This window comes from Palaemon carinicauda, chromosome 19 (assembly GCF_036898095.1).
Source record: "Palaemon carinicauda isolate YSFRI2023 chromosome 19, ASM3689809v2, whole genome shotgun sequence".
In the NCBI taxonomy this organism is placed as follows: domain Eukaryota; kingdom Metazoa; phylum Arthropoda; class Malacostraca; order Decapoda; family Palaemonidae; genus Palaemon; species Palaemon carinicauda.
In genome coordinates, this window is record NC_090743.1 from 16907799 (window position 1) to 16932521 (window position 24723).

Consider the following 24723-nt stretch of genomic DNA (forward strand, 5'->3'; position numbering starts at 1 on the left):
ACTGAAAAATCTTTCGTAAACACAAGCTAGGACTGTGATATTGCTTTTATCGTGTAAATTATAATTAAATATTATAGAATACCTCTTGTGTCAAAGGAAACAAATGGATGTTTTCATTACATTTCTGTATAATGTAATGTCCATTATTACTGTACTAATGAGTAGTTGTATGCTTTTCGATGGCTATTTATCATGGAATTATTATGGAATAACAGTCATTTCAATATATGGTTTTTTTTTTTCCCAAAATGACACTGCTTTACCAATATTTAGAGAAAATTATATAAAACAAATTTCTGAAAAATTATTCTATAATAACTTCCCAATAAATGGAAAGAATATTTTGGCTATTTACAGTGAAATACCAGAAAAGCGCTCGGAGTACTGACCTGCGCTACGACAGCTTATTTCTCTACTGTTTGGACTGATTTTGGACGTTTTGTTCGTCATTGATCTTAACTTTATGAGCTTCCAAAATTTAATCATTTCCAGCTCTTTACATAAGTTTAAAATCCCTGCAAGTTTCATTACAAATAAAAATGTGGCCGTATGGTTGATGACAAGAATTAAGTCCTTTTGTTGGACATTGGACTCGACCTTAACAAGTATTAATTGGCGTGGGTTTGAAGTCTTTGTGACAATCATATACAAAATTATGGCTAATTACGTGAATTGGACATTTGGTTGACAGTGACCTTGACCTTCCAAAATTTAATTTCCAGGTTTATACGTAATAGTTAACCCCTGCAAGTTTCATTACTCTAATATTAAAATCGTGGCCAGGAAGCTGTTTACAAAGAAAAAAATACACACAAGAACGTGCGAAAACATAACCTCCCACCAACTCCATTGATGGAGATAATAATGGAAAATAAAGCAAACTTGAAATATTAATTTTGTAATTAGCAATAAAACACATTGAAATGTAGGCATTTATAGAGTAAGTGTGCATGTACAGTAGTGGTGGTGACAAATCTCGCATATAACTACTGAGGGAAGATCCACTGCCTCGTAGTGAAGGGTTTAATACCGTAAACCCCCTACAGCAATTCAGTGAATTCTCCATATCATACCAGCACTTAACTATAGTCCATTTCTTTTAGCGAGTCATATTTGCACAGACTCGCAACAGTGCCCTTTTAGCTCGTAAAAGTTTCCTGGTCGCTGATTGGTTAGAATTTTCTTGTCCAACCAATCAGCGATCAGGAAACTTTTCCGAGCTAAAAGGGCACCGCTGCGAGTCGGTGCAATTATGACTCGCTAAAAGAAATGGACTATAGTACTGTACATATCATGCAATGACATGCTATAGCACTACAGTACTAAACTGTTCTCATAAATGTCTGCCATAACCACATTAGTGCAGAGAAGCAAGGTTGCTTTTAATACCTCCAAAATTTAAATCTTTAAGGACATGAGTCATGGTATGATAATGAAACGATCAACAATAGATTTAGGAGATTTGAGAACAAAGCCCTCAGAAGGGTATTGGGAGTTATATGGCAGGATAGGATTAGAAATGAAACTACAAGAGATTACTTGAGTGCCATATGTGTATGAGATAATGAGGTGTAGATGGAGGGGGTTTTGGCAAGCTTTTTGCACTTCAAGAGAGATTAGTTCACCAAACATTCAGCTGGGCTGCATAAGGCACTAGAAGAGTTGGAAGACCCAGGCCTACATGGCTGAGGACTAAGAAGCGCGAAGTAGATGACGAATGGAGAAGTATTGAATTAAAAGCTCAAGATAGAGAAGACTGGCAAAATCTAACCGAGGCCCTTTGCGTCAATAGGTGTAGGAGGAGATGATAATGAACTCGATGAACGGTAAAAAGACTGAGTAAGTCTAATCTATGCAATTAAAAATAAACATAAAAGAGAAAGAGAGAGAAAGAAGGGGGGGGGGGTAAGTTTGTGTGCCCATTATGTAGCACCTGAACAGAATTTACCTGTGAGCTCTCCCTCGGTATTTGAATGCTACTGCAGAATCTGGATTTTGCTTCAGTGCTTCATTACAGTCTCTGATGGCTGCATTAACTCGCTTTTGTTTCAAAAGAACATTTGCTCTCTTTGCATACAACATACCAGAGGCTGAAAAAGAAAACGTGTAAAAAGGAAATCACTAACAGTAATTTTCTATGCAGTGCAACATTAAAACTTAAAATACATTAAAGCTAAATATATACAGTACTTTAATAGCTTCACTACAGTATGGCATGTGTAAAGCATCTATAAAATGTAAAATATAATTTAAGACATCAAAAACTAGAAATCAAGTAATGTAAATGGAAATGGCAACATCAAGATTGCATTTATACTAAGGAAAAAGTCAAAACACCCCATATTCGGGGTGACCTGGGAGCAAAGATAACACCTAATATTTACGAAGCTTCAACTTTACAGACACACACTTGTAAATTCCAGTGATAAATGTCATCTTTTGACTTTCCATATCTAAAAACCTGTCCATCAATTCTACATAAAAAATTTTTAATGTACTGGTTTTCAACATAAAGAATATTCCTAAAGCTAAATAATCCATTACCCTAGTCTTATAAAACTATTCAGCATTACCATTAAAAAGAATTCACTTAAAAAAAAAAATTTTTTTCTTGCTTATCCCTAGTTGAATTTTCATGCTGCTTCATGAAAAAGGGGTAATAAAGGGAAAGAGAATTTTGTGAATTGCAGCACCAAAGTACATACGAGTACAGTACCTGTGGATTGCTCATGTTTAGGAATAGAATGTTACTTGCTCACTAAAACTGTTGTAGTTTTACATCGGACAAAGGTAATTTACGCTTAATGAGTTGTACTGAAACAATATTGATTCACAGATACTGTGAATCAAAAGTTTCAAGTGAAACACTTGGTTTGCTTAAGGGCCCGGCACAGGTAATTGAGGTTGTATTCTAAGTAATATATCCTCTTACTCAACCTATTTCATAATGCAGTGCTACTTAACCCTTTTACCCCCAAAAGGACGTACTGGTACGTTTCACAAAACCCATCATTTTACCCCCAAAGGACGTACTGGTACGTTTCACAAAACCCATCCCTTTACCCCCATGGACGTACCGGTACGTCCTTGCAAAAAAATGCTATAAAAATATTTTTTTTCATATTTTTGATAATTTTTTTTTAAAAATTCAGGCATTTTCCAAGAGAATGAGACCAACCTGACCTCTCTATGACAAAAATTAAGGCTGTTAGAGCAATTTAAAAAATATATACTGCAAAATGTGCTGGGAAAAAAATAACCCCTTGGGAGTTAAGGGTTGGAAATTTCCAAAGAGCCTGGGGGTAAAAGGGTTAATTCCTATCAAGAGTATATGGATTCTAAGGTAATATTAACTTATGCTTCCCATAAACTAGTTAACTTTAAACTACAATTTTGTGGAGTAATGCAGCAGTAGCCACGCATATTACATTCAATAATGCATACATTTTCCATGATCTGCAACCTCACCCTATACTTATGTATCAGTAAAAATATACATAAAACCCTCACATACGAAACCAACTGACTATTCAAGTAACAAGGTTCACTAAAAAACATAAATGTCAAGTGTGCACCAGCCAGCCTGGTGTAGGCCAATCCACAAACCTGGGTTTAACTTAATAGCTTCGGTGAAGAGATCCACAGACTTCTGCAAATCCCCATCAGACATTGCACTCATTGCTTCAGAACGTTTATCATTAGCTGCATCAATGTCCTCTTCAGATACCTCCTTGTCAGGATCACCAAGTTCAGGGGGATCCACAGTTTCAGCCTCTACAAGAAAAAATCATAAATCATTTGTAAATTTCAAAACAAAATCAAGACTATAGGCCATTGGAGATTCAAATATTTTAGGGCCATTTTATAAATGTGCAAGGAATATTTCGAAGAGTTCGTTAATAATGAAAAATCAGCTAGAAAATTTTCTAGGAGTTGAAAACTAAATGCTTGAATAAGGATTATTCCAATACTAGAAAACACATTCAAAAGGAAGGTTTTCGTTTTAAAAAAACAATAGAGCAGCCTTTTGCACACAATTTATGACTATCTATAACAAAATTAAGTCAAAGTAACCATACAGTACAGAAATTTACTTGAACGTTAATAATTCAAGTAGCCTCATCAAAATATTGCCATGACAGACATTACTATTCTATTCACCAAGGCGCCTGCCATAATGGGAGGAGGGGGGTTTCAAGCTGACATAATAAAAGAAAAAACTTTTCCTCTCTTTGCTCCCCCCCCCCCCTGTTGGTTGTTACTGTTAGGGTGCCACAGCCCACCCTCTCCAGTTATCCACCACAAATAAGCATTATAGGCTGAATCCCCTACTGCTGCTACCTAAGCAGTCACCGACCGAAGGAAGCAGCAGGGCCTACCAGAACTACGTCACAATCACTCGCCATTCATTCCAATTTCTAGCACGCTCCCTTGCCTCTCTCACATCTATCCTCCTACCATCTGGAGCTTTCTTCACTCCATCCATCCACCCAAACCTTGGCCTTCCTCTTGTACTTTTCCCATAAACTCTTGGATTCATCACCTTCAACAGCAGACATCCATTTTCCATTCTCTCTACATGGCAAAACCACGTCAACACATTCATATCAACTGTAGCTGCTAAATAATTTTTTACACATTACTAATATTGTCAAATACTTTGACCAAACCAACAAGTTAACCTCTGTAGCTTACGTACGAATGGCCGTGAGGGGTGTTCTTAATATATTTGAAAAAAATATGCAAGACACAGGACTGGTAAACTGCAAAATTATTTTTGTTAAAATTCGTCAATTACATACAAGATATTTCTATCAAAATGATCTTTTTACAATGGAAACACTATTACAACATAATTACTATGAATACTGAATTTTGTTTACACGACTAAAATCTCATTGGACATTATTTGGCAGAAAAATAATTTACTGTATACTTCAATGTAAAGGGCAAAATTTTAAGAATAGTTTGGGATGTCCAAAGTCAAGGTACTTTTGGAATGATGAAAATATCTATTTTCTCAACCTCTGTTGTATTGTTGATTGATTTGAGGTTTTCTGGCATCAAATCAATTAATCAATCGACAATACAACAGAGGTCGAGAAAATAAATAGGTTAGTAGTCTGGAAGGATCGACTTGAAATCATATAATATACTTGTTTTAATTACGGTATATAGTTTCATGTTTGACTAAAATAAGAATATTAACCAGTAGTTTTATCATCATTTATTGATGGTACTGTACTCAGGCTCTATTTTGTGAACCTTCTGTAGGCTAGCCTAATTGTGCGAAACCTAGAATTTACCTTCTTTATACCAGTAATTAATTTTTCTACTTACATAGTAGTAAGGATTGACTTAACAGCATATAATACGATCAGTACTGTATAATCATACACTAGTTGTGTGTTTAAGTAAAACAAAAATAAAAATAATTTCTTTTATCTTTTTTACAAAAGTTTCGTCACCAAAAACTTGTTTCGGACAACTAAGACTGTTAACTAATGTGCCAAGAGCGGTGGCTGTCTGAAACCTCAAAATTTGCAAGTTAACGGTTTCTTACAATGATTCAAACAAGATTAAGCAAAGGAAAAAAGACTTTATTTAATAATATTGAAATTAAAATCCATCAAAATCAATACTATCATTTGAAATATTAAAAGTTAAAAAATTCATCATGAACGGCATCGTCATGTGGATCATTTTTGTTGGTTTCGTTCTCACTACTGTACTATCGGTCATCACTGAATAGTGCATCATCCTTCGTTCCATCTAAACTATTTGAAATGCCGCATTTCTCAAATGATTTTAATTACCTGTAATGTTTTGTGAATTAATTCCTAGGCATTTTTCACCCAACAACAAATAGTTTAAAGTGTTGGTGCTTTCATGCTGCCTTATTTTGTGAAGAGTTTATCACCATCTAGCATCTATTTTGTCCACAGCTTATGTACATTATCCTTAAAAGATTTATCAAGAGAAATTGAGGGGTTGCAAAACACCTGCCAACCCTCAAGGAATTGCTGCTATATCTGTATTTGTGTCACAGATTTGCTTCAAAACTTTAGGACCCAAACGGCTACGGAACATATCCCATACGAGACTTTTTCTTCTCTCCATTCTCCAGGTCGTTTCTCCCATGCTTCTTTAATCTATTTCACACACCCCTCCTCATCCATCCAGCCTTTTGAATGGACTTGCAAAAGTACCCCGCTAGGAAACTTACCCTTGGGCAGTCTTGAAAATTACCATTGCCTTAAGTTACATACCATCAGCCATATAAGCACGCACAGGAGTTAAGTGCGAATTATCACGTCCAGTTGTTTTTATTGCGACTGTTTAATCTCCAATCTTTTTTACTGTAGCTGACGATGACATATCAAATGTCAACGGAGTTTCATCCATACTGCCGATGCAAGCAAACCTGTAACTAGTATTTTTTCTGCGTTTTATAATGAACTGATGACACTAATTTTTTCATTAAATACATTGGGCAATTTCTGAGTAATCTTTGTTCCCTTTCTTATGAATAAGTTGTGCCTTTTCATAAACCTATTTACACCAACCGGGACTTGTAGAAAAAACACCAATAACTGATTTCTTCGCTACCTTTATTGCATAAATTTGTTTTGCAGATCTTGTTACAACATAACCATCCTGGTGATATTCCGCTACCTACTCTGCCACTTTTTCTTCTATTTTAGGCCATTTAACTGCTTTTCCTCATAATGCACATCTATAAGAAGGCATTTTTCTCAAGTCATCAGCTTTTTTCTTCCACTTTCTGACATTACTTTCACCAATGCTGAATTCTCTTGCCGATTGCATGTACCTAGCCTTTTAGTGTAACCCTCTGATGTGAAGTACAATAATAAGAATCTTTTGTTTCACAAGGAACACATACTGTATAAAGTAATTGAGTATAACCTAGACTTAATGCTAAATAGCTAATGAAATACCAATAGTTACCTTATGTTGTTAATGTATCAATAATATGAAGCTTATATATTTATAAACTGAAAACATGAATATATAACAGTAACTACAGTAAAGATTATAATATGCGAGCTAAGATTTATAATAAAAGTGTAGTAACATTGGGATGGCCTCGAAATAGCCGTTCGCCCATTACACGAAGGATATGATAAAAACGCTCTTCTTTTGGGGTTCACTCTTTACACAGTAATATACGGCATATTGTTGTCAGATAACTGTTCTTAGGTAGAAATATTAAGTCTGTATTAAAAGGGGACAGAACGAGTACTTTCAGAAGTAGAACTACTAATTTTTTAAATAATTGGGTAAGATAACTCAAGGTGATACTACTACGAAGCTAAGGATGGTAATGAAATATTGAAGTTAGTTCATCTCTCTACAGGATTTTGATTGTGAAATTATTTCTATTCACTCTTATGTCTATAATTTTATCACTTACGTGTATCAGTCGCTCTCCTTCTCCATGATATATAATGGTCCTTCCCCATTTAATTTGTCTTACGACCTCAATGTCAGGTACTCCGACCAACTGTTCTTTACCCCTTCCAATCACACATTCAAGCTATCTCTAGTCATTGAGCTTTCAGGTCTCTTCCCCCTCTATTTTATAGATCTGGGACAGATCTCCATATTGTAATAAAAGAGGGGTATGTGGCAAAGTTGTTTAAATTACTGTACAGTATAATCTAGTGTAAAGGAGGACCCCATGTAAAGGGCCAACATCAAAATTTCCTTTAGAAAAGGTTTTCTTATCGTTTATTACATGTAATGGGTGAACATCAATTTCAATGCCAGTCACTTTACTAAAAGCTCTTAGCATCTTTAGTAACATTACATGCATGTGTAAGTGCTTTCGTTTGTTTACCAGGATTGGTGATGGAACGTAAACAAAACTTTTTCTGAAGCCGGCATTTTTAGGAAAAACATAAAATCGTTATTTCAACATTAACAATAACATTATTATCACATAACCAATACTTGGAAAGATCTCTTTTGCTGCAAAAGCTATTCTATACACAAATGTGTTAATACTGTACGCTTGTTTGTTGGTTATGATCGGTGATGAAACACGAACAAAGCAATGGTTTTGGTTTTAGGTGGCATGTTTAGCAAAAGCATGACATAGAATTGCCTTTACTTGATTCCTCTTGGCTTTCTAAGGATATAGCAAATGCATTTCAAGCAATTTAGATGGAACGGAGGACATTGCACTTTTCAAGAGGACAGTGCTAGTGGTGCAAACGAAAGCAATGAACACGATAGCCACGATGATGCTGCCGGCCCAATGAATTTTTTGACACCTCAATAAATTCATTGGGTCGAGAAAAATATTGTATTTTCATAATTCCAAAAGTATCTCATGTGTAATAGGCAAACCCTGACTTTTTTCATCTTAAAATTTTGCCCTTTACACGGTAATATACAATATTTAACTTTAGTTCTTTAATAAAGTTTCCATTTCCTACAGAAATGAAGGGGTAAATCCTAAATTAGACTTTGAATAATTATTCACTTACATTAACAAGAGCAATATTGCCTAGTCTTTGTATAAATAATTTTCATATTTTTTACATTTCCTTTAATAAATCCTGCATTATCAATCTAAACCCGAACAACTATTTTGAGCATTAATCCTCATGGAGATCAGGCAACTCTGCATGCACCCCAAAAATGTTACTTTAAAGTAATGTAATTATTGTTATAAACACCTACCATATTGAAACAATTTTATTAAAACCACAACTGCAGCAATCCATAGTGGGAAAAGTAGAATGCTACAAGCCCTAGGAACCCAATAGGACAACCAGTCCAAATAGGAAAAATGAAAAATCAGTATAGAATTAAGTATAAAAGAGAAATATATGAAAATGCCTCATATACTGAAAGATAGCTCGAGTTTTGAAGAGAAAAAAAAAAAAAAAAATTCTCTAAGTTTATTACTTTTATACTTAACCGATGTTCATATTGCTTTGTTCTCAAAGCTGACTCAATATTGAATATCCCCAAACATTTAAAATTTCCAGTATTATTCCCTTCAGGAAACTTATGCATAAGACCGCCAGGCTGACATCTGGTGACTAAGGAAACAATGTGTGGCTATTCTACACACACCTTCATTCTCGAATTCCAGCCTAATATCCTATCCTCTTAACACCATTAATGGGGCTTGTATATGAAGATCAGGCAAGTATCATTAAAATTTTGTTTATTTCTATGGATTTCCCCTGATGTTCATACACTGCCTTCCAATATTTTGATGGAGGTGGATCATGAAGCAAGAACAGGAAATATAAATTCTTAACAATATTAATTTTATAAGCTATATTTCCTACATTACTCAACAAAGGAATAAACTTAGTAGTAATCTAGTAGCTGTCAGAGCAACACCTGGAACAGAAACATTATTTTTCTTACGTTTAATACTTTGTTGGGTTGCCCTTCCTTCTCTTAACCACCTTCAAGTGTTTAGGCAGTGATTAAGGCAAGATTTTCAATTGTATTTTCCCAGGCCTCTCTAATAGCCACTTCACACTTTGGGAGGAAGCCGACGTCTTTGCCCTGCAAAGCCTTCTTTACCATGTGCCACAAATTTTCCATCAGGTTTATATCGTAGCTATTTCCCGGCCAGTCTTCAATGAAGGGAATTTCAAAATTTTTAAACCGGTTTTACTGATAAAGCTGTGTGGCAAAGTGCTCCATCTTGTTGAAATATACGGACCCCTAACAGCTCAAACTATTCCAACAATTGATAATTTAATAACTCGTAATAAACAAACTGAATTACTTCTATGTTGTCTGTCAGAACAAAAGACCCTAGAGCCCCACCAGAAAAAAACCCCAACCATCAATAAACTTGAGTGCTTAACAGTCCTACAAATGTAGCGAGAGTTGAGAGGATCACTCCCTGCATGAAGATACGTGGCCTTCTCTTCCTGTTGTTACTATAAATGATGCTTCATCTGACTAAAGCACATCGAGCCAATCTTTGTCCTTCCAAGTTAGATATTTCATTGTAAAATGAAGTCTACAGTGCTTTTTTTTTTTTTTAAGGCTTAAAAGCAGTTTCTTTGTTGGCCAGTGACATGTGTAACCAAGTTCGTGCACACGACGACTTATAGTTCTGACAGAATACTTCAGAAACACCAGGATTCAATTCTGTAACAGGAAGTGCTGTTAAACATAGGTTCTTCTCTAGTTCCCTCCTTAAAACACGTATTGCCCTATTACTAGTCTTTCGTACAATGTCCAGGCCTTTTCAAAAGGTTTGGGGAGTTAGGAGCTTCCTCCCTCCCAATATTACCTAAGTACTTCCTCACACTTTGCTAACTAATAAAAGTCTCTTTACCTATTTCCTTCGTTTGATGGCCATTATTCTTCAAATAGATTATCTAGGAAATAAGTTCCCACATTACTACTTTCCATTTGCCAATAATAATAGCATAGAAACCACTTCACAAGGTGCAACAGGGGTAAAACGGGTGAAATAACTTGGAAGCGTGAGTAAACTATCACCAAAAATGGCGACCACATGTGAACCGATCGAAAGTGATACACTCAGAAAGGGTGCGCAGAAATGCCTGAGCCATCCTATCCCATTATCTCAATTTTTTCACTCAGATGTACCAATCTTTTTTTCTCCATAGGAATAAACATGTGGGCACTGCCCTATTTATTCTTTTGAAGAGTACTATATATTCCTGTCAAGTGTAGTGCCCCACTACCAAACATTATATTAAAATCATATCTTGATGCTCCGATTGTTCTAAATACTCATTTATTATCAATTACCTGGTCATATCTGCATAAAGGTTAATGAAAAGGTTGAACAAATGAACAATAAGGTTACAGAAACTTCCTCAAATACGCCTGAATGTTCAAAACCACATAAAAAGGAAGATGGCTAAATTAAAACTACCTTAACATTTATTAAATAAGCGGTAATGTGGCCCCAAAGACACCTTTCCTGAATCGCATGTTCAGAATTTCCTATTGACTGGGGTGATGTTTAAGTCCTTTTAGGTTTGAGAGAACATCGTCTCTAGTCGTTAGGCTCCCGTCTTAATAATTATGATCTTGTTTCTCAGTGAGGACATCAAATGATGAACCCTACCAATATTATTTAACTGGATTAGAGGGTTCTTCAGTCCTTTAAAATGTCGTTGATGGTCACCTACGACAGAGCGACAGAGCACAGATATATTTAAATAAAAGGGCGGAACTTTGCTCATTTCATGACTGTGGCTGAAGATTAAGTGGGCAGTTTCAAATAGCCCACAAGTTTACCCACTGGCATTCAATCAAGTGAAGGCAAAGATGAGTCTGACTTCTAGGTCAAAGGAAACTTGAATTACCATGTCCAATACGAAAATCTGAGATCAACCTATGTAGAAGCAGAGGTAGGGAATGGGGTCTAAAAAGAATACAAGTAGTCTTTTGGCTTCAGAGTAATATACCTGCAAGTTTAACCCTCTACTGCCCAAATTTTCTTTTTTAAAGAGAAAATTTTTTCTCCCTTTTCAATAGTTTTATATAGCACCAATATATACTCATATAAAATTGTTTTTTTATTCATGTTTTTATTATATAATTAGAATTAGAGGACTAATTAGTCCACTCGGGCATCAGAACAGCCAATCCACTCTACAGCTTTAGCAGTAAAATTCTAAAAACATAGGTTATTATCAAACTACTTTTTTTAAATTTTCTTAATATTTCATCGCAGAAAGTTACACATGAATCAAGTGCATGAATGACGAAACCTAACTGCTTTCTTATCAATAATTTAGACAAAAGACTGCTAATAATCAATTAGTAATATGGAGTTTCAAATTTTCACCTTGTAATTTTCCTTGAAATCAGAATGTAACTGAATAATTAAGAATATTATGACAATAATTTCAATGACGTATACTGATTAATTTTTTAATTGCTTCTGCTTTCAATGGAACACTGATACAAGATGTAAAATTCCTTGTCATCTCATTTCCCACTTATGGTGTGTGAAATTTTAGGAAACAGTTGTTATTCTTATTGAGAAAAGTTCACTTTACATTTCATGCACAGAATATTTGTTTTTCCTTTACATCCTGGATTCTCGCAAATCTTCCTCATATCATCAACACATGGGAAATGTCCTACAAGGTCAGATCGAATGGGTTTATCAGAAATTGCCTGTGCAGGTCGTCCTATCTTCCGTTTTTTACTTTTACCCTCCAGACTTGATGGTCTGCCTCTTTTTAGGTTTCCTGAGGACTTTCCTCTTTTCATGAAAGCTAATGCAACTTTTAGTTTGAACACTGCAAGGGGAATGATATCTGGATTTGGTAAATGAAGATTTCCAGTATCTCGTCGATATAGTAGCCAGCTATTTACTATTACCATATCAATCATGTGGAAAATAAGACGATGGTAGTATTTCTTGGACCTCATAGTTATCCTGTATAAGGAAATGAGACAGTCTGCCAAGTCTACTACCCCCATTGACTTGTTATACCGCAAAATAATGTCTGGGCAGTTTACATCAATCCTACACTTGAGTTTTCTGTCATACTTGGAGACCTTACTGACAGGATTGGCTTTTGCAAATGTTGACAAAATGTTCACAATTTTAGTATCGTACCACTTGTCATAGGTAACATCACATCCTTCACCTATACTTCTTCATACGAGCCTCTGCCTTTTTTCATTAAAGCTTTCTCAGCATCCTTCAAATTCTTTATTCTTGGAAAGCGAGGAACATGCACTGTTCCACTACACTGAATGCCCCTGGTAGACAGGTGCTACATTCGTGGCACAGAGGTAAACCAGTTATCAAAGAATAAGAGACGGATGCAGTTTGTAGGGATTACTTGAGCCAAATTTAACGCACTATTAGCATTAGCACCAAGGTCAGGAACATTCCTGTCATCGAATGGATCAATTTTCCCCGTATATGGCATAAAATCATAGGCCATATCCTGACTGTCTGCAAGAACCATACACTTACACCCATATCTATGGGGTTTACTAGGTATATACTGTTTGAAACTGCTATCTCCCTTGAAAGGAGCAAGCTGTTTATCAATGCAAAGACTTTGAGTCATTGGTATTTGCTGAAACTTACTCCTTAGTTTATCAACAAGGAGCGAACTTTGAATAATTTGTCCCCGTTTCCTCTGGGATTTGAATCAAAGATCGAATTATCAACCATATGAAATTTGGATTTTATTTCCTCCCATCTGTTATGACTTATAACATCTGCAGATATTTTTTTAAGAGGACCCAGCTGTGTTGACCGATGCATTCTGATATTAGGAAGTTTACTTATTGAAAAATAGACATTCAAACACAACCATTGTTTTAGTTCATTATGGTCAACATTTAGTGGTTTGTTTGGATTTTTTTGAATTGCAGAAAGATTTGACTGCTACAATAGTGTCCATAATGTCACCATCAAGGAAGTCACGCACATAATGGAATGGCTGCTGTAGGTCATCATTGAATATCGGATCTTGGCCAAGATAATCATGTGATGAAAATACCTCAGAATCAGCTACCTTCCATGAAGTAGAAGAAAGTTTTGATTTACTTCTTACTTTCCTGGTAGAGGCTCCTGATGATAATGTTCCTGGTGTTTCTGAAGCGACACTTATTTCCAGTACAACAGTCTAATTTACATCAAAGGAATGAGGAGTATCCTCAATTCCGACATCAAATGTGGATCTACCTTCAAGCAAGAGAGCTTCACCCTCTTCATATAAAAATAAATTAAGAATAAATTGAAGATAGATTGAAAACACAGTGTGACTATAGTGTTTAACTATGTTCCCTCTTCCCAATATAGTCAACAGCCCCTTTATTCTACATTAGGCTTAACGAATTACCAACTATTTCAGGTAGAGATGACTTTTTTTTTTTTTTAAATAAAGCATTTCAAAGAGGACAAAAAAGTACTCTTTAGAACAATCCGACCAGTCTCTATATCTGGATGAAAGTCTTCCTATGTAATAGGAGGTTCATTATTATCATCATGTTCCTCTTCACTTAGTACTTCATCTAGCTCAATTTCCTGAATGGATTCCAAATTTCTGGTAGCTAATTTATGCAGCTTTCTTCCTTAGAAAATAGATTTTGGAATATCTATACAAAGAGGTAATTTAGATAGTCAAAAAAGTGATGATGGTTAGTAAGTAGTGGTTGGTGAGGTGGTGGTGTTAGATATTGCTTTAGCAATGGTGATAGTGGTGGTAAGACGTTGGCAATGATGTAAATAATAACGTGTACATAACAATCTCTATATTTGAGAATATAGAAGAATATATTGAAAGAAAAAAAGGTCTTTTTCTGCTATGCCCAGTTGGACCCATTAGGTCTATAATCATCAACACCCCATGTTCCCAACTGAACTAAAACGTCCACTAAATAAAAACAACAATAAAACACAAAGGACATAGTATTTACAAGTAACATTGCTTTCATATGTAAGGTGTTTTACACCTTTATCAAGAAATAAATTTTAAGTAACTCTACTCATTTTGTATTTCATCCATTTTGAGCAAAAAATTATGTAGTATGGAGGATGAAATCAACACATGCTATCCCTCCGAAAGATTGTTTATTACTGGTGCTGTTGTTGGTAATAATGGGAGGAGTCAATGCGGAGGAAGAACTAGTAAGAGGACGAATTAGTCAATGTGGGCAGACAAAGTTACCAACCTGAAATAATAGCATTACACTTGTATTTTAATTATCGGACTAATTCGTCCGCTTGAGCAGTAGAGGGATAACATGAATGTCTGGCATATACACTAATAGTTTGAAAATAAATAAATTGAAAGAGGCTATACGTGGGGACCTTAAATTCCCATCTAAAATAGACTTGGAATTAACCCTGGATAGGTAGCGTGGTGTCAGATTTGGCCGGGACGCGGCGCAAAAACTCGTTTTTTCAATTCTGCGCATAGACGCCTTGCAGGCTCTGGCCTGTCTACCCAGGAGCCGTTAGTTGCTCACCAGCTTCATCGCAGGAAACATTCGCCACTTCTCTACTCCGACGCATTCGCCAGATATCGGCCTCCAAAGTTGGAATTGTCGCATATTAGCAACCAAGTTACCGTAACAGGGGTATGTGACGCGTACGCAAACATTTTGCATTTTACATTACTGTATTATTATTTAGTGAAATAATGTAATTGTGTCTATTGGAACATATCAGTGAATGGTGTAGGTACTAGTACCAATCGCCATTTTGTTTTGAAAGCAGCAAAAATGTGATTTTGAGGCTAATTTCTAATTTTCTATTTTTTCCTGTTTTCAGATTTTCAGCATGGCGAAGAAATATCTCAAGGAGGAGGAGTTTTTGGAGCTCCTTTTCGTCAGTAGTGATGAAGAAGAGCCTTTGACCCTCACCTTTGAAGAAGACACTATCCAAGACGACCTGGTCGACAATGAAACCTTGCTGCGTGAGGAAAACGAGGATCAACTTTTGGCTGCTGAAGTAGCGGAAACAGCGCATGAAGAGACATGATTTTGCTGTCTCGCACGCAGTTCGTCTTGATTCCGTTGTTCCTGTGACTCCTGCAGAATCTCCTGTGCCTTCTTCAGCGTCTCCTGGGCCTTCTTCAGCATATCCTGGGCCTTCTTCAGCGTCTCCTGGGCTTTCTTCAGCGTATCATGCGGTTCCTGTGCCTGATCTTAGTCCCGTGGAGATGAGGAGTAGGAAAAGGAGGAGAGGACCTCTTTGCCCTGCAGAAGGTGTGGCATTGAAGAGATTGCCAGATAACTCTTACATGGCTAGGGACAACACGAAGTGGCACTCAGAGCCAAACCCAACAATGCCACCAATCTTGAAGATTGACCAGTTTGACAGTGCCGGTCCTACCATGGCTGTCTTCGGGTGTAGGACTCCTGCTGAAGTGTTTGACAAATTTTTGACAAATATAATGCTTGCAGAAGTGGTCATCCACACCAACGACAAAATCATCACCCTACGGAACAAATACAAGCGACAAAGCGACCCCACCTTCAAGGATGTGACCCTCATGGAGTTACGTGCCTTCCTTAGGATCCTCATCATGACAGGGGCACGGAAGGACAATCATCTGACAGCGGAAGAGATGTTCTCCAAGTCTCTAGGATGTCCCTTCTACAGGAGCATCATGAGTGAGCGCCGCTTCGCCTTTATTCAGAGGGCCCTACGATTTGACAGCATTGCCACGAGGGAGGAGCGTGTGACACATGACAAATTTGCTCCCATAAGGAATTTGTGGGACCAGGTCATTGCCAATTGCATTGCCAACTATGAACCCAGTGGGCATCTTACCGTGGATGAGCAGCTCCTCGCCTTCAGGGGACGGTGCCGTTTCAGGATGTACATCCCGAATACACCAGCAAAGTAGGTAAAAGGTTTTATATTATATATATATATATATATATATATATATATATATATATATATATATATATATGTATATATATATATATGTATGTATATATATGTATGTATATATATATATATATATATATATATATATATATATATATATATATATATATATATATATATGTATATATATATATGTATATATATATATATATATATATATATATATGTATATATATATATGTATATATATATATATATATATATATATATATATATATATATATGTATATATATATGTATATATATGTATGTATATATATGTATGTATATATATGTATGTATATATATGTATGTATATATATGTATGTATATATATGTATGTATATATATGTATGTATATGTATGTATGTATATGTATGTATATATATATATATATATATATATATATATATATATATATATATATATATATATATATATATATATATATATATATATATATATATATATGATAGATAGATATATATATGCAATATTTTTATATATATGCAATTTTTTAAATTTTTTTTATAAGTCTAGTTTTGTTTTCTTTATATTTATTGTTTCTTTTATTTTGTTTTCTTTATATTTATTGTTTCTTTTATTTTGTTTTCTTTTCTCTTAGGTATGGCATCAAGTTAGTTATGGCATGTGATGCAGACACGTTCTACATGTGCAATGCCATTCCCTACCTGGGCAAGGGAACTACCAATACAAGTACGCCCTTGGGAGAATACTTCACGTTGGAGCTAACCCGACCCTTCAGGAAGGCTGGGCGTATTGTTACGACACACAACTGGTTTACTTCCCTGCCACTAGCCAAGGCTCTCCGTGAACGTGGGATGCATTTAGTTGGTACTGTTCGTCCCAAACCTTACGTGCCTACTGTGTTGCTGTCAACGCCCCTGGAATTAGGCGAATCTGTTGCCACGTATAATTACAAGGACAAGGTCACCGTTTTGTGCCAATGTGTCAAGCCGACGAAAAGGATCCAGATTCTTTCCACAGTTCATCACAATCCCACAGTTATTGAGGATCATAAAAGTCACATGCACAAGTTTTAAAATGCCACAAAGGGAGGAGTTGACACGTTCGATCAGATATGTTCTGCCCTGACCTGCAGCAGGAAGACCCGGAGGTGGCCCGTATGTGTCTTCTATGGGATTATCAATCTAGTTGTGAATAATTCCTTTTTTATCCACCAAAATTTGCCTGACAACACCTTGTATAACAGGAGGCAATTTTCTGCGGAATTGGCCATGGAACTCGCCCGTGATGCAGCACTTTCAAGACTCGCAAACAGGAGGTACCTCCCACGGGACTTGACTTACCTCATTTGCTCTGTTTTTGCGGTACAAGAGCCCAAAGACGAGAGTCCAGACACTCCAAAACGAAGTGAGAAGCGCAACAGATGCCCTCTCTGCCCTTCTTCTTCTAATGTCAGGACCAAGCTTTTGTGTGGCAAGTGCCATAAGCCTGTTTGTAACTCCCATGTCAACTACACCTGCGACCAGTGCCAACTCAAGTAGTAAGTTTCACAAATTATTTTTCTTACCCGTTTATACTTACTAAAAATAATTTTTAACCTTTTTGCTGTCATCTAGGGTCATCATAGATTATTTATTTACCATTTTATTGCATATACATCAATTATTAGTACTCTTTTTAGATATGCCTTTCTTTTACGTCAACTGCGCACGGTACATGTTACATTTGAACTAAGCTTTTGCCCAGTTTATATTAACTATATATAATTCCTAAGGTTTTGCCATCATCTGGGATCATTGTAGATGAGTTTTGGAAAAATTCATCCAAATATAATAAGTATTACCACTATAAATATAGCATTCCTTTCACACAAATATTTTGTAGTGATTTTGCGTATACAAAAATTAACCGCTTTTTCTTTTCTTTACAGATCTGGCAGTTTTGCTGATATCGGCGATTTTTTTACGTCAAGTTGTGCACACAGGACTCTAGTTGCAGCACACAAGTGGTTTTTTGTTCATTGTTTTATTTTAAAGTGTCCAGTCCAAGTTATTTAGGAAAAATTGAATTTTTATACTTATTTTCGTATTTATGTAAGTGCAGTGTTATTTTATATTCAACGTTTTTTTTTCTCCTACACCAGTAGAACGTAGACTCTTTAAACTAGTAAACTATAAAAAAAAAAAAAAAAAAAAAATAAAAAAAATTGTAAATTGGTATCCTCCCGTTAACCCCCCCGAAAGGGAGTGTAACACACATGACACCACTCTACCTGTTACGGGCGAGTTTGGCCACGCTACCTGTCCAGGGTTAAGCAGAGATACAAATAAAATAAATTCTAAGGAACAATTTACATTCAAGACCAGTAAGTTATTAATCCTAGAATATAATGCTACTGTAGAAAGGAACCATCAAACATTCTATACAGACATCAAAGGCCGCTAGATTGATCGGGCATTCCCAAGGAAGGAAGGAAGGAAGGAAGGAAGGAAGGAAGGAAGGAAGGAAGGAAGGGAGGGAGGGAGGGAGGGAGGGAGAGAGGGAGGGAGGGAGAGAGGGAGAGAGAGAGAGAGAGAGAGAGAGAGAGAGAGAGAGAGAGAGAGAGAGAGAGAGAGAGAATTTTAGCCCACCTTAGTACAACACGCATTCGCAATTTTTCGCTTGTCACGCCAGTCTCTGTAACCTAACCCTTGTGAAAAACAAGGGCTAACACCACTTTAGACAACTAATAAACACTTAAAAATGGCAAGTAATTTTGCATTACAATTAGTCTTATATAGGTAAAACAAATGAAAATGAAGAATAGATTACAAATAAGAAAAAATATTTCCCTCAAGTGGAACATAAATCCTAGGACAATACAAATTAAAACTCACCTATTACACCTTCATTATCTAACTCAACCTCACTCTCCACTTCCTCCTCTTCCTCTTCCATTGGTGGTTCAGGGTCGCATTTTGGGGCTGGACCTGAGCTTGTGGGTGGTCGATGACCAGTATTAGCAGAAGGTTCGGGAATTTTGACACCCAAACTAGTGAGGTAATCTCTGCAAGAAAAATTTATTAATAAACACAGTAATGCACAATATAAAAATCCGTATCTCGTATCTCTACAAAAATTTCTATATACTGTAAAGCAGAACCTATAACATAGTAATCCTTTAAAATCTAGCCGAGCACAAAAATTTCAAGTGTTAAAAGCTTCATTACTAAACAATTTCTTCAAGCATCACCAGTATCATTTCTTCCATTACAATAAATAAATATATGACATGAAGGAAGTTTATTACAATGTAATACTAGACTGTACAACTCAATTGCAGATCAAGATATTCCACTTCAAATATGTAAATCACAATTCCTTCCTACCTAAAGAATGCAAAATCAGGCATCTGGAGAATTTCAGGATTCTCACGACAATTCATCACAAATTTTTCTAGTTTTTCGAGGTCCTCTTTGTTCATGTCTGCCATTTTTGATGCTCAGGATAATCCTGTAAAATCAAATATAGAAAATATATTGAAACAAATAAAATCATAATTACAACTTCGACCTACTAGATGGTGTTAAAATGGATGGTGATGTATAAAGTGTGCTTTTACTGAAATGACAAATTCGTTGATAATTTGTATTTTTCCTAACTATACAAACCTTAGCTATCTAATAGGGGTATCACTTTCGGTGTAGCTGAAATGACGAGCCATTAAAATTTAACGAGGGTTTACTACCCACACCGCTAGTTAGCGGGGGTAGGGGAAGGTAGCTTGCTAAAACACCCCCCCCCCCCTCACACACACACCTGTGCTTGAGCTCACTTTGCTTGGAGGTAGGACTTGAAGGGGGATAGGGCTGGAGGGCAAGTTTGATTAAATAGCTAAGGTTTGTATAGTTAGGAAAAATACAAATTATCTACGAATTTGTCATTTGTTCCGTAACTGGAATACAAACCACGCTATTTAACAGGGATGACTCACCCATTAGGAAGGGTGGACATCCCTGCCAGTCTGGCTTTTTGGCTTTGCCCAGGGGCTCGTTATTTGAGTGTGTAAGCACCCAAGAAATAAGGAGTCCCTACACCTCGATAGAAGCTTGCTACGCAAGGACTGCGGCCTACGCAAGCTGTGTGTGAAGGTATGAAGAAGTGTGACTCGTCCTAGGAAGTTGTTCTGAAGTTCTTTAGATGGAAACTTGTAGCCTAGGACTTTCCCAATACCACCTCGTCAGGGTATGGGGACGTAACAGTATTAATCTTAATACTAGGAACACAAGGAAGCATGGTTTACTTATAGTGGTTTGAGGTCAGCTATGCAGAGAACCCAGGATGCTGCTTTCCCCACGAGAGGGTAGGATGAAGAAAAGAATAAGAGCCAGTCAAATCTTTTCATTCACGCAGACTAAAACCGGGTAACAGAGGCCTCAGCCTTCTGCTACTTGTCCAATAAGGAGCTTGAGGTATATAACCAGCTGTTGTGCAGCCACCACCGGACCGATAGAGATCGTATCGAGTTCCTGTGGGTCACGTCTTGCGGGAGAAAGGTTGTGAAAATCACCTGGAGCATTCACATCCATTCTTGTAAAACCTGCGTAACAGAGTAATCTGCTAAGAAGGACCAGGGGCATAGTTATGCCCCTGACACTGCGAGCCATTATGTCGAGATGATGTTCCGGTGATCCTCCTCTAGTCTCTCCCAGTGCTGACAAGAGGAGGGACCCGGGCAGGATGTTGCCGTTTCCTTTAGGTAAAGTCTCATACCTTATCCTGGGTACAGTAACGGATGATCTGGATCTTCCGTTACCTAGTTGAGACTTTTGTAGGATCCGTCACCTCTGGAGACTGTGTCTGGTGACATACTCAGGGACGAAACTGAACATTGTCTTTCACCCTTCTCAATAATGGGCGATGTCGAAAGAGAGACCATGAAGTTCCTTGACTCGTATGGTTGCTGTCCGAGTGTGTAGGAACATAGTGTTCTTAAATCAGGAGAAAATTTGTTGCCTGGAGAAGTGGAACACAAGGAGGTCCCTTTAGGGACAGGAGATTTGAACCATGTTCTGAGAGGAAGGTCTCAACCCCGACTGGGGAAGGGCAAGTTGTAAGTCCGTATGAGTTAGGAAAAGTCTATCGATGAGAGGGTGTCCCTTTCTTTCAGTTTGAAGGTGAAGGATCAAGGTTGAGTGATCATCTTTACCTGTCGAAACTGAATAGGGGGTCTTTTCCTCTTGCATATACTCGAGGATTCCGCTATTCCTGGAATCGAGGTATCGAGTGGAGAGACACTTTCACATGACGCCAACCACACAAGACGTGATACTGCCTAGTAGACTGATGCTGAGGAATTCCTCAGATATCTAGACAACCTTTTCGCAAAGAGGTAGTAGTCTTCAGGCATACAATCATAGCAAAGCTATAGCTTGTGGTAGGTGTCGAAGTGGGTTGTCTGTTATGTGGAGAGGGTTCTCTTGGAGGCTCTATCAGGAGTTGCAAAAGGTTTGGAAACCGTTCTGCATAATGCCATAGCGGAGCTAGGAGAGTCCTTGAGAGGTTGACCGATGTTCTAGCCTTGTTGGGTGCCCTTCTCCAGATAAAACAAGGACGAGACGTAAACGTCATTGTTGTACCCACCGTTGTTGCCAGAGAGCCTTGGGGTCTAAGGCTGGTGAGCAACGGTAGCTTGAGATTCAGGAGCGCTGCGAACAGCCCCCCTAGTCGGAGGACCTCGTAAAGTCGGGACTTTGTTAGCTACATGGCGATCCAAGTCCATTCAGTATACCTTATCTGAGATGCTGTGCACAGATTGTCGGCGAGCACGTTCTTCCAGTCTGGAACGAATCGGGCTGAAAGTGGTACCGAACAGACTTTGGCCCATCTTAGTGTTTATACTATTAGATGGGAAGAGGCTACAAGCCAGTTCCTACTTGCTTGTCGATGCGAGTCTCTACGTGGTGTGTGGTGTGTCGTCCATCGCATCACTGAGTGGTCTGTTAGGAACCGATGAGGCTATTGAAGGACAGGAAAGTTGACCTTCATCTCTTAAGAGATTTAAGTGAAGGTACCTTCGGGCTCTGTCCAGAGGGTTGAGGTCGTGTGGTGCAGAACTATGGTCCCTCCTTTCTTCTTTTTCCGACTCAAGTCTCCTGGAATGGAAGTCGTTCTCGTTTCGAGAAGGTTTTTGGGGAGATTGGTGTTTAGAATCATTCCCAGGTACACCAGTCTCCTGGGAGGGAAGTAGGGAAGATTTCCGTAGGTTTACCCTGATCACTGGATCTTGGTAAAAAGACTTCAGAAGTTCTAGTGTCAATGCAAGGTTGCCACTGAGTCTGCTAAGGTCAGTCAGTCATCCCGAGAGAGCCTTGACAGAAACCGATCCTGAGACCAGGATGGGTGTAGTGGAAAGATCGAAGCACAGTGCCTTGAACTGGTGTTTATTTGTCTAGACTGAATCTTCCAACCTTATTAGATGGATGGTTTGGACCTGGGAGTAAGTGTCCTTCAGGTCCAGTGTGCAAATGAAGACCTGAGGTATTAGGCCTTGATCGAACTCCAACATGGTGTGGACATCGACCCAAAGGGACAGCTCCTTGGTGATCCTTTTGCATGGAAGATTGTCGACGCTGGAGTCTTGACTCGTGTCGTAAAGGATCAGGCCCGATACCCACTGTAAGAATCCTTCTCCGAGAATTTCTTTAAAAGGAAGGCCATGCTTAGCCTTACCACGTGCCCTGATGGGATTGATGGTACTGTATTCCTTAGAATAGAATCAATCTGGTGAATGTTAATCAATGGTTAACCGTTGGGTATCGTGGTTATTGTGTAGTTGGAGCGTACTCGCAAGTAGTTCCTTGTTGGCAAGCCGTTGTCGAAGGTTGTCGAACGTTTACCGATCACTTTAGTGTGATGGCAAACGGTCAGAAGCGAGAAGTATGCTGTGTAATTTCTGATCTAGGAATTACAGGAAGCGGTTGACTAGTAAGTTCAAGTCACGAACTGCTGGCAAATAACCGATGAATCGGTGGTCTGTGAGCCGATGGTGAGTTCGAGATCAGCAAGCTGATTATGGTCCCCCCTGTTTGGTCAGTGATGAGCAAGCTGAAGAGTGGCTTGTCAGAGATCAGCGAGTTGAGTTCAAAGATCGAAGAAAGATGAGCTGCCCATCGGTGATCTAGTGATCAGCAAGCTGATGACTGGTTATTAACTAGCAATCGATGATTGGAAATGCTAGCAATTGGAGATCGTTAGTCATTGGAGGGACTAGAGGTCAAAGATCACCATTGAGCTAGCACTTGGCGATCTGGTGATCGGCAACCTAGCGATCAGTAAACTGTGAACTAGCCATCAGCAAACAGTGATCTAGAGATCAGTCTGTTGATGTTTTCCTGTTTGCTGCCGGTCGTCTGTCGAGGGAAAAAAAAGAAACTTCATAAGAGACAGGGACCAAGGATTCCCCGATTCGATTCCCTTGTAGGATAATCTTCGGGATCTTGAACCCTTCTGTGGAGCCTTACTCCTCCTTTTCCCAGTGGCAATGTTTATGTGCTTGCGGGGAGGAATGGGGCAATGATGACCTGTCCAAAAAGTTTTATTCCTTTTTACTGACAATTGCGCGAGTGTGTAGGCGAGTCTGGAGCGATGGCACACAGGATGATGCTGGTGCTTAATATCTGCCTGGAGAGCAGACAAGCGCTGTTTCTTAGGCAAGAGCTGGTGCATTGGATCTGTGAGCCGGGACTGTAACTGCGCAGGAGGGTGCAGGAAAGTGAGGAAGAGTGCTGGCACGCAGTAAGGCACTGTGTAGTTTTGTGCATTCTCCCTCGTGTGACTCTGGATGCGCAAGAGTGAGAGAATTGGCGCGTGCATGAGAGTACTACGTGGAGACTGTTGGCGTGTGCGTGCGGAAGTCCATCGGCGTCCGCACGCAGAAGACCATCGGCGCGTGCGGAAGGCTGTGTACGCGCACTCAAGATTATTGGAGCGCACACGCGCGAAGGCTATCGGCGCGCGCAAGGCCGTTTGTGCGCAGTAGACTGTTGGCGCACGTGCGAGATACCATCGGCGGCCGCGCGCAGAAGAAAGTCGGCATACACACGCGTAATACTGTTGGTGCGCACGCGGGAGACCCTAGGCGCTCGCGCGGGGAAGAAAGTCGGCCCGTGTGCGCCGAACTGTTGCCACGCGCACATGTAAGACTATTGGGGCGTGCGGAAGAACATTGGCGTTTGTGCCATTGGAAAATCATCGGGGCGCGCGCAAGACCATTGGCGCTAGCGCGCGCGGGCATACGAGACCGTCGGCGCGCGCGGGCATACGAGACCGTCGGCGCGCGCGGGCGTACGAGACCG

General features: G+C 38.4%; 1 protein-coding gene and 2 pseudogenes across 1 annotated transcript in view; 1 reads left to right on the forward strand and 2 right to left on the reverse strand.

Moving 5' to 3' along the window:
- Positions 1-24723, reverse strand: part of LOC137658476 (hsc70-interacting protein-like) — a 40330-nt gene that overhangs the window by 8887 nt on the left and 6720 nt on the right. Inside the window, exons 2-5 of the mRNA XM_068393219.1 lie at positions 19756-19879; positions 19264-19433; positions 3607-3774; positions 1949-2090 (exon numbers count right to left, since the gene is read on the reverse strand). Of these exons, the coding sequence (XP_068249320.1) occupies positions 1949-2090; positions 3607-3774; positions 19264-19433; positions 19756-19859 (584 nt within the window). The 5' untranslated portion in view covers positions 19860-19879. The remainder of the gene's footprint in view (positions 1-1948; positions 2091-3606; positions 3775-19263; positions 19434-19755; positions 19880-24723) is intronic.
- Positions 12777-15072, reverse strand: LOC137658653 (piggyBac transposable element-derived protein 3-like; annotated as a pseudogene).
- On the forward strand, positions 15858-17910 carry LOC137658654 (piggyBac transposable element-derived protein 4-like; annotated as a pseudogene).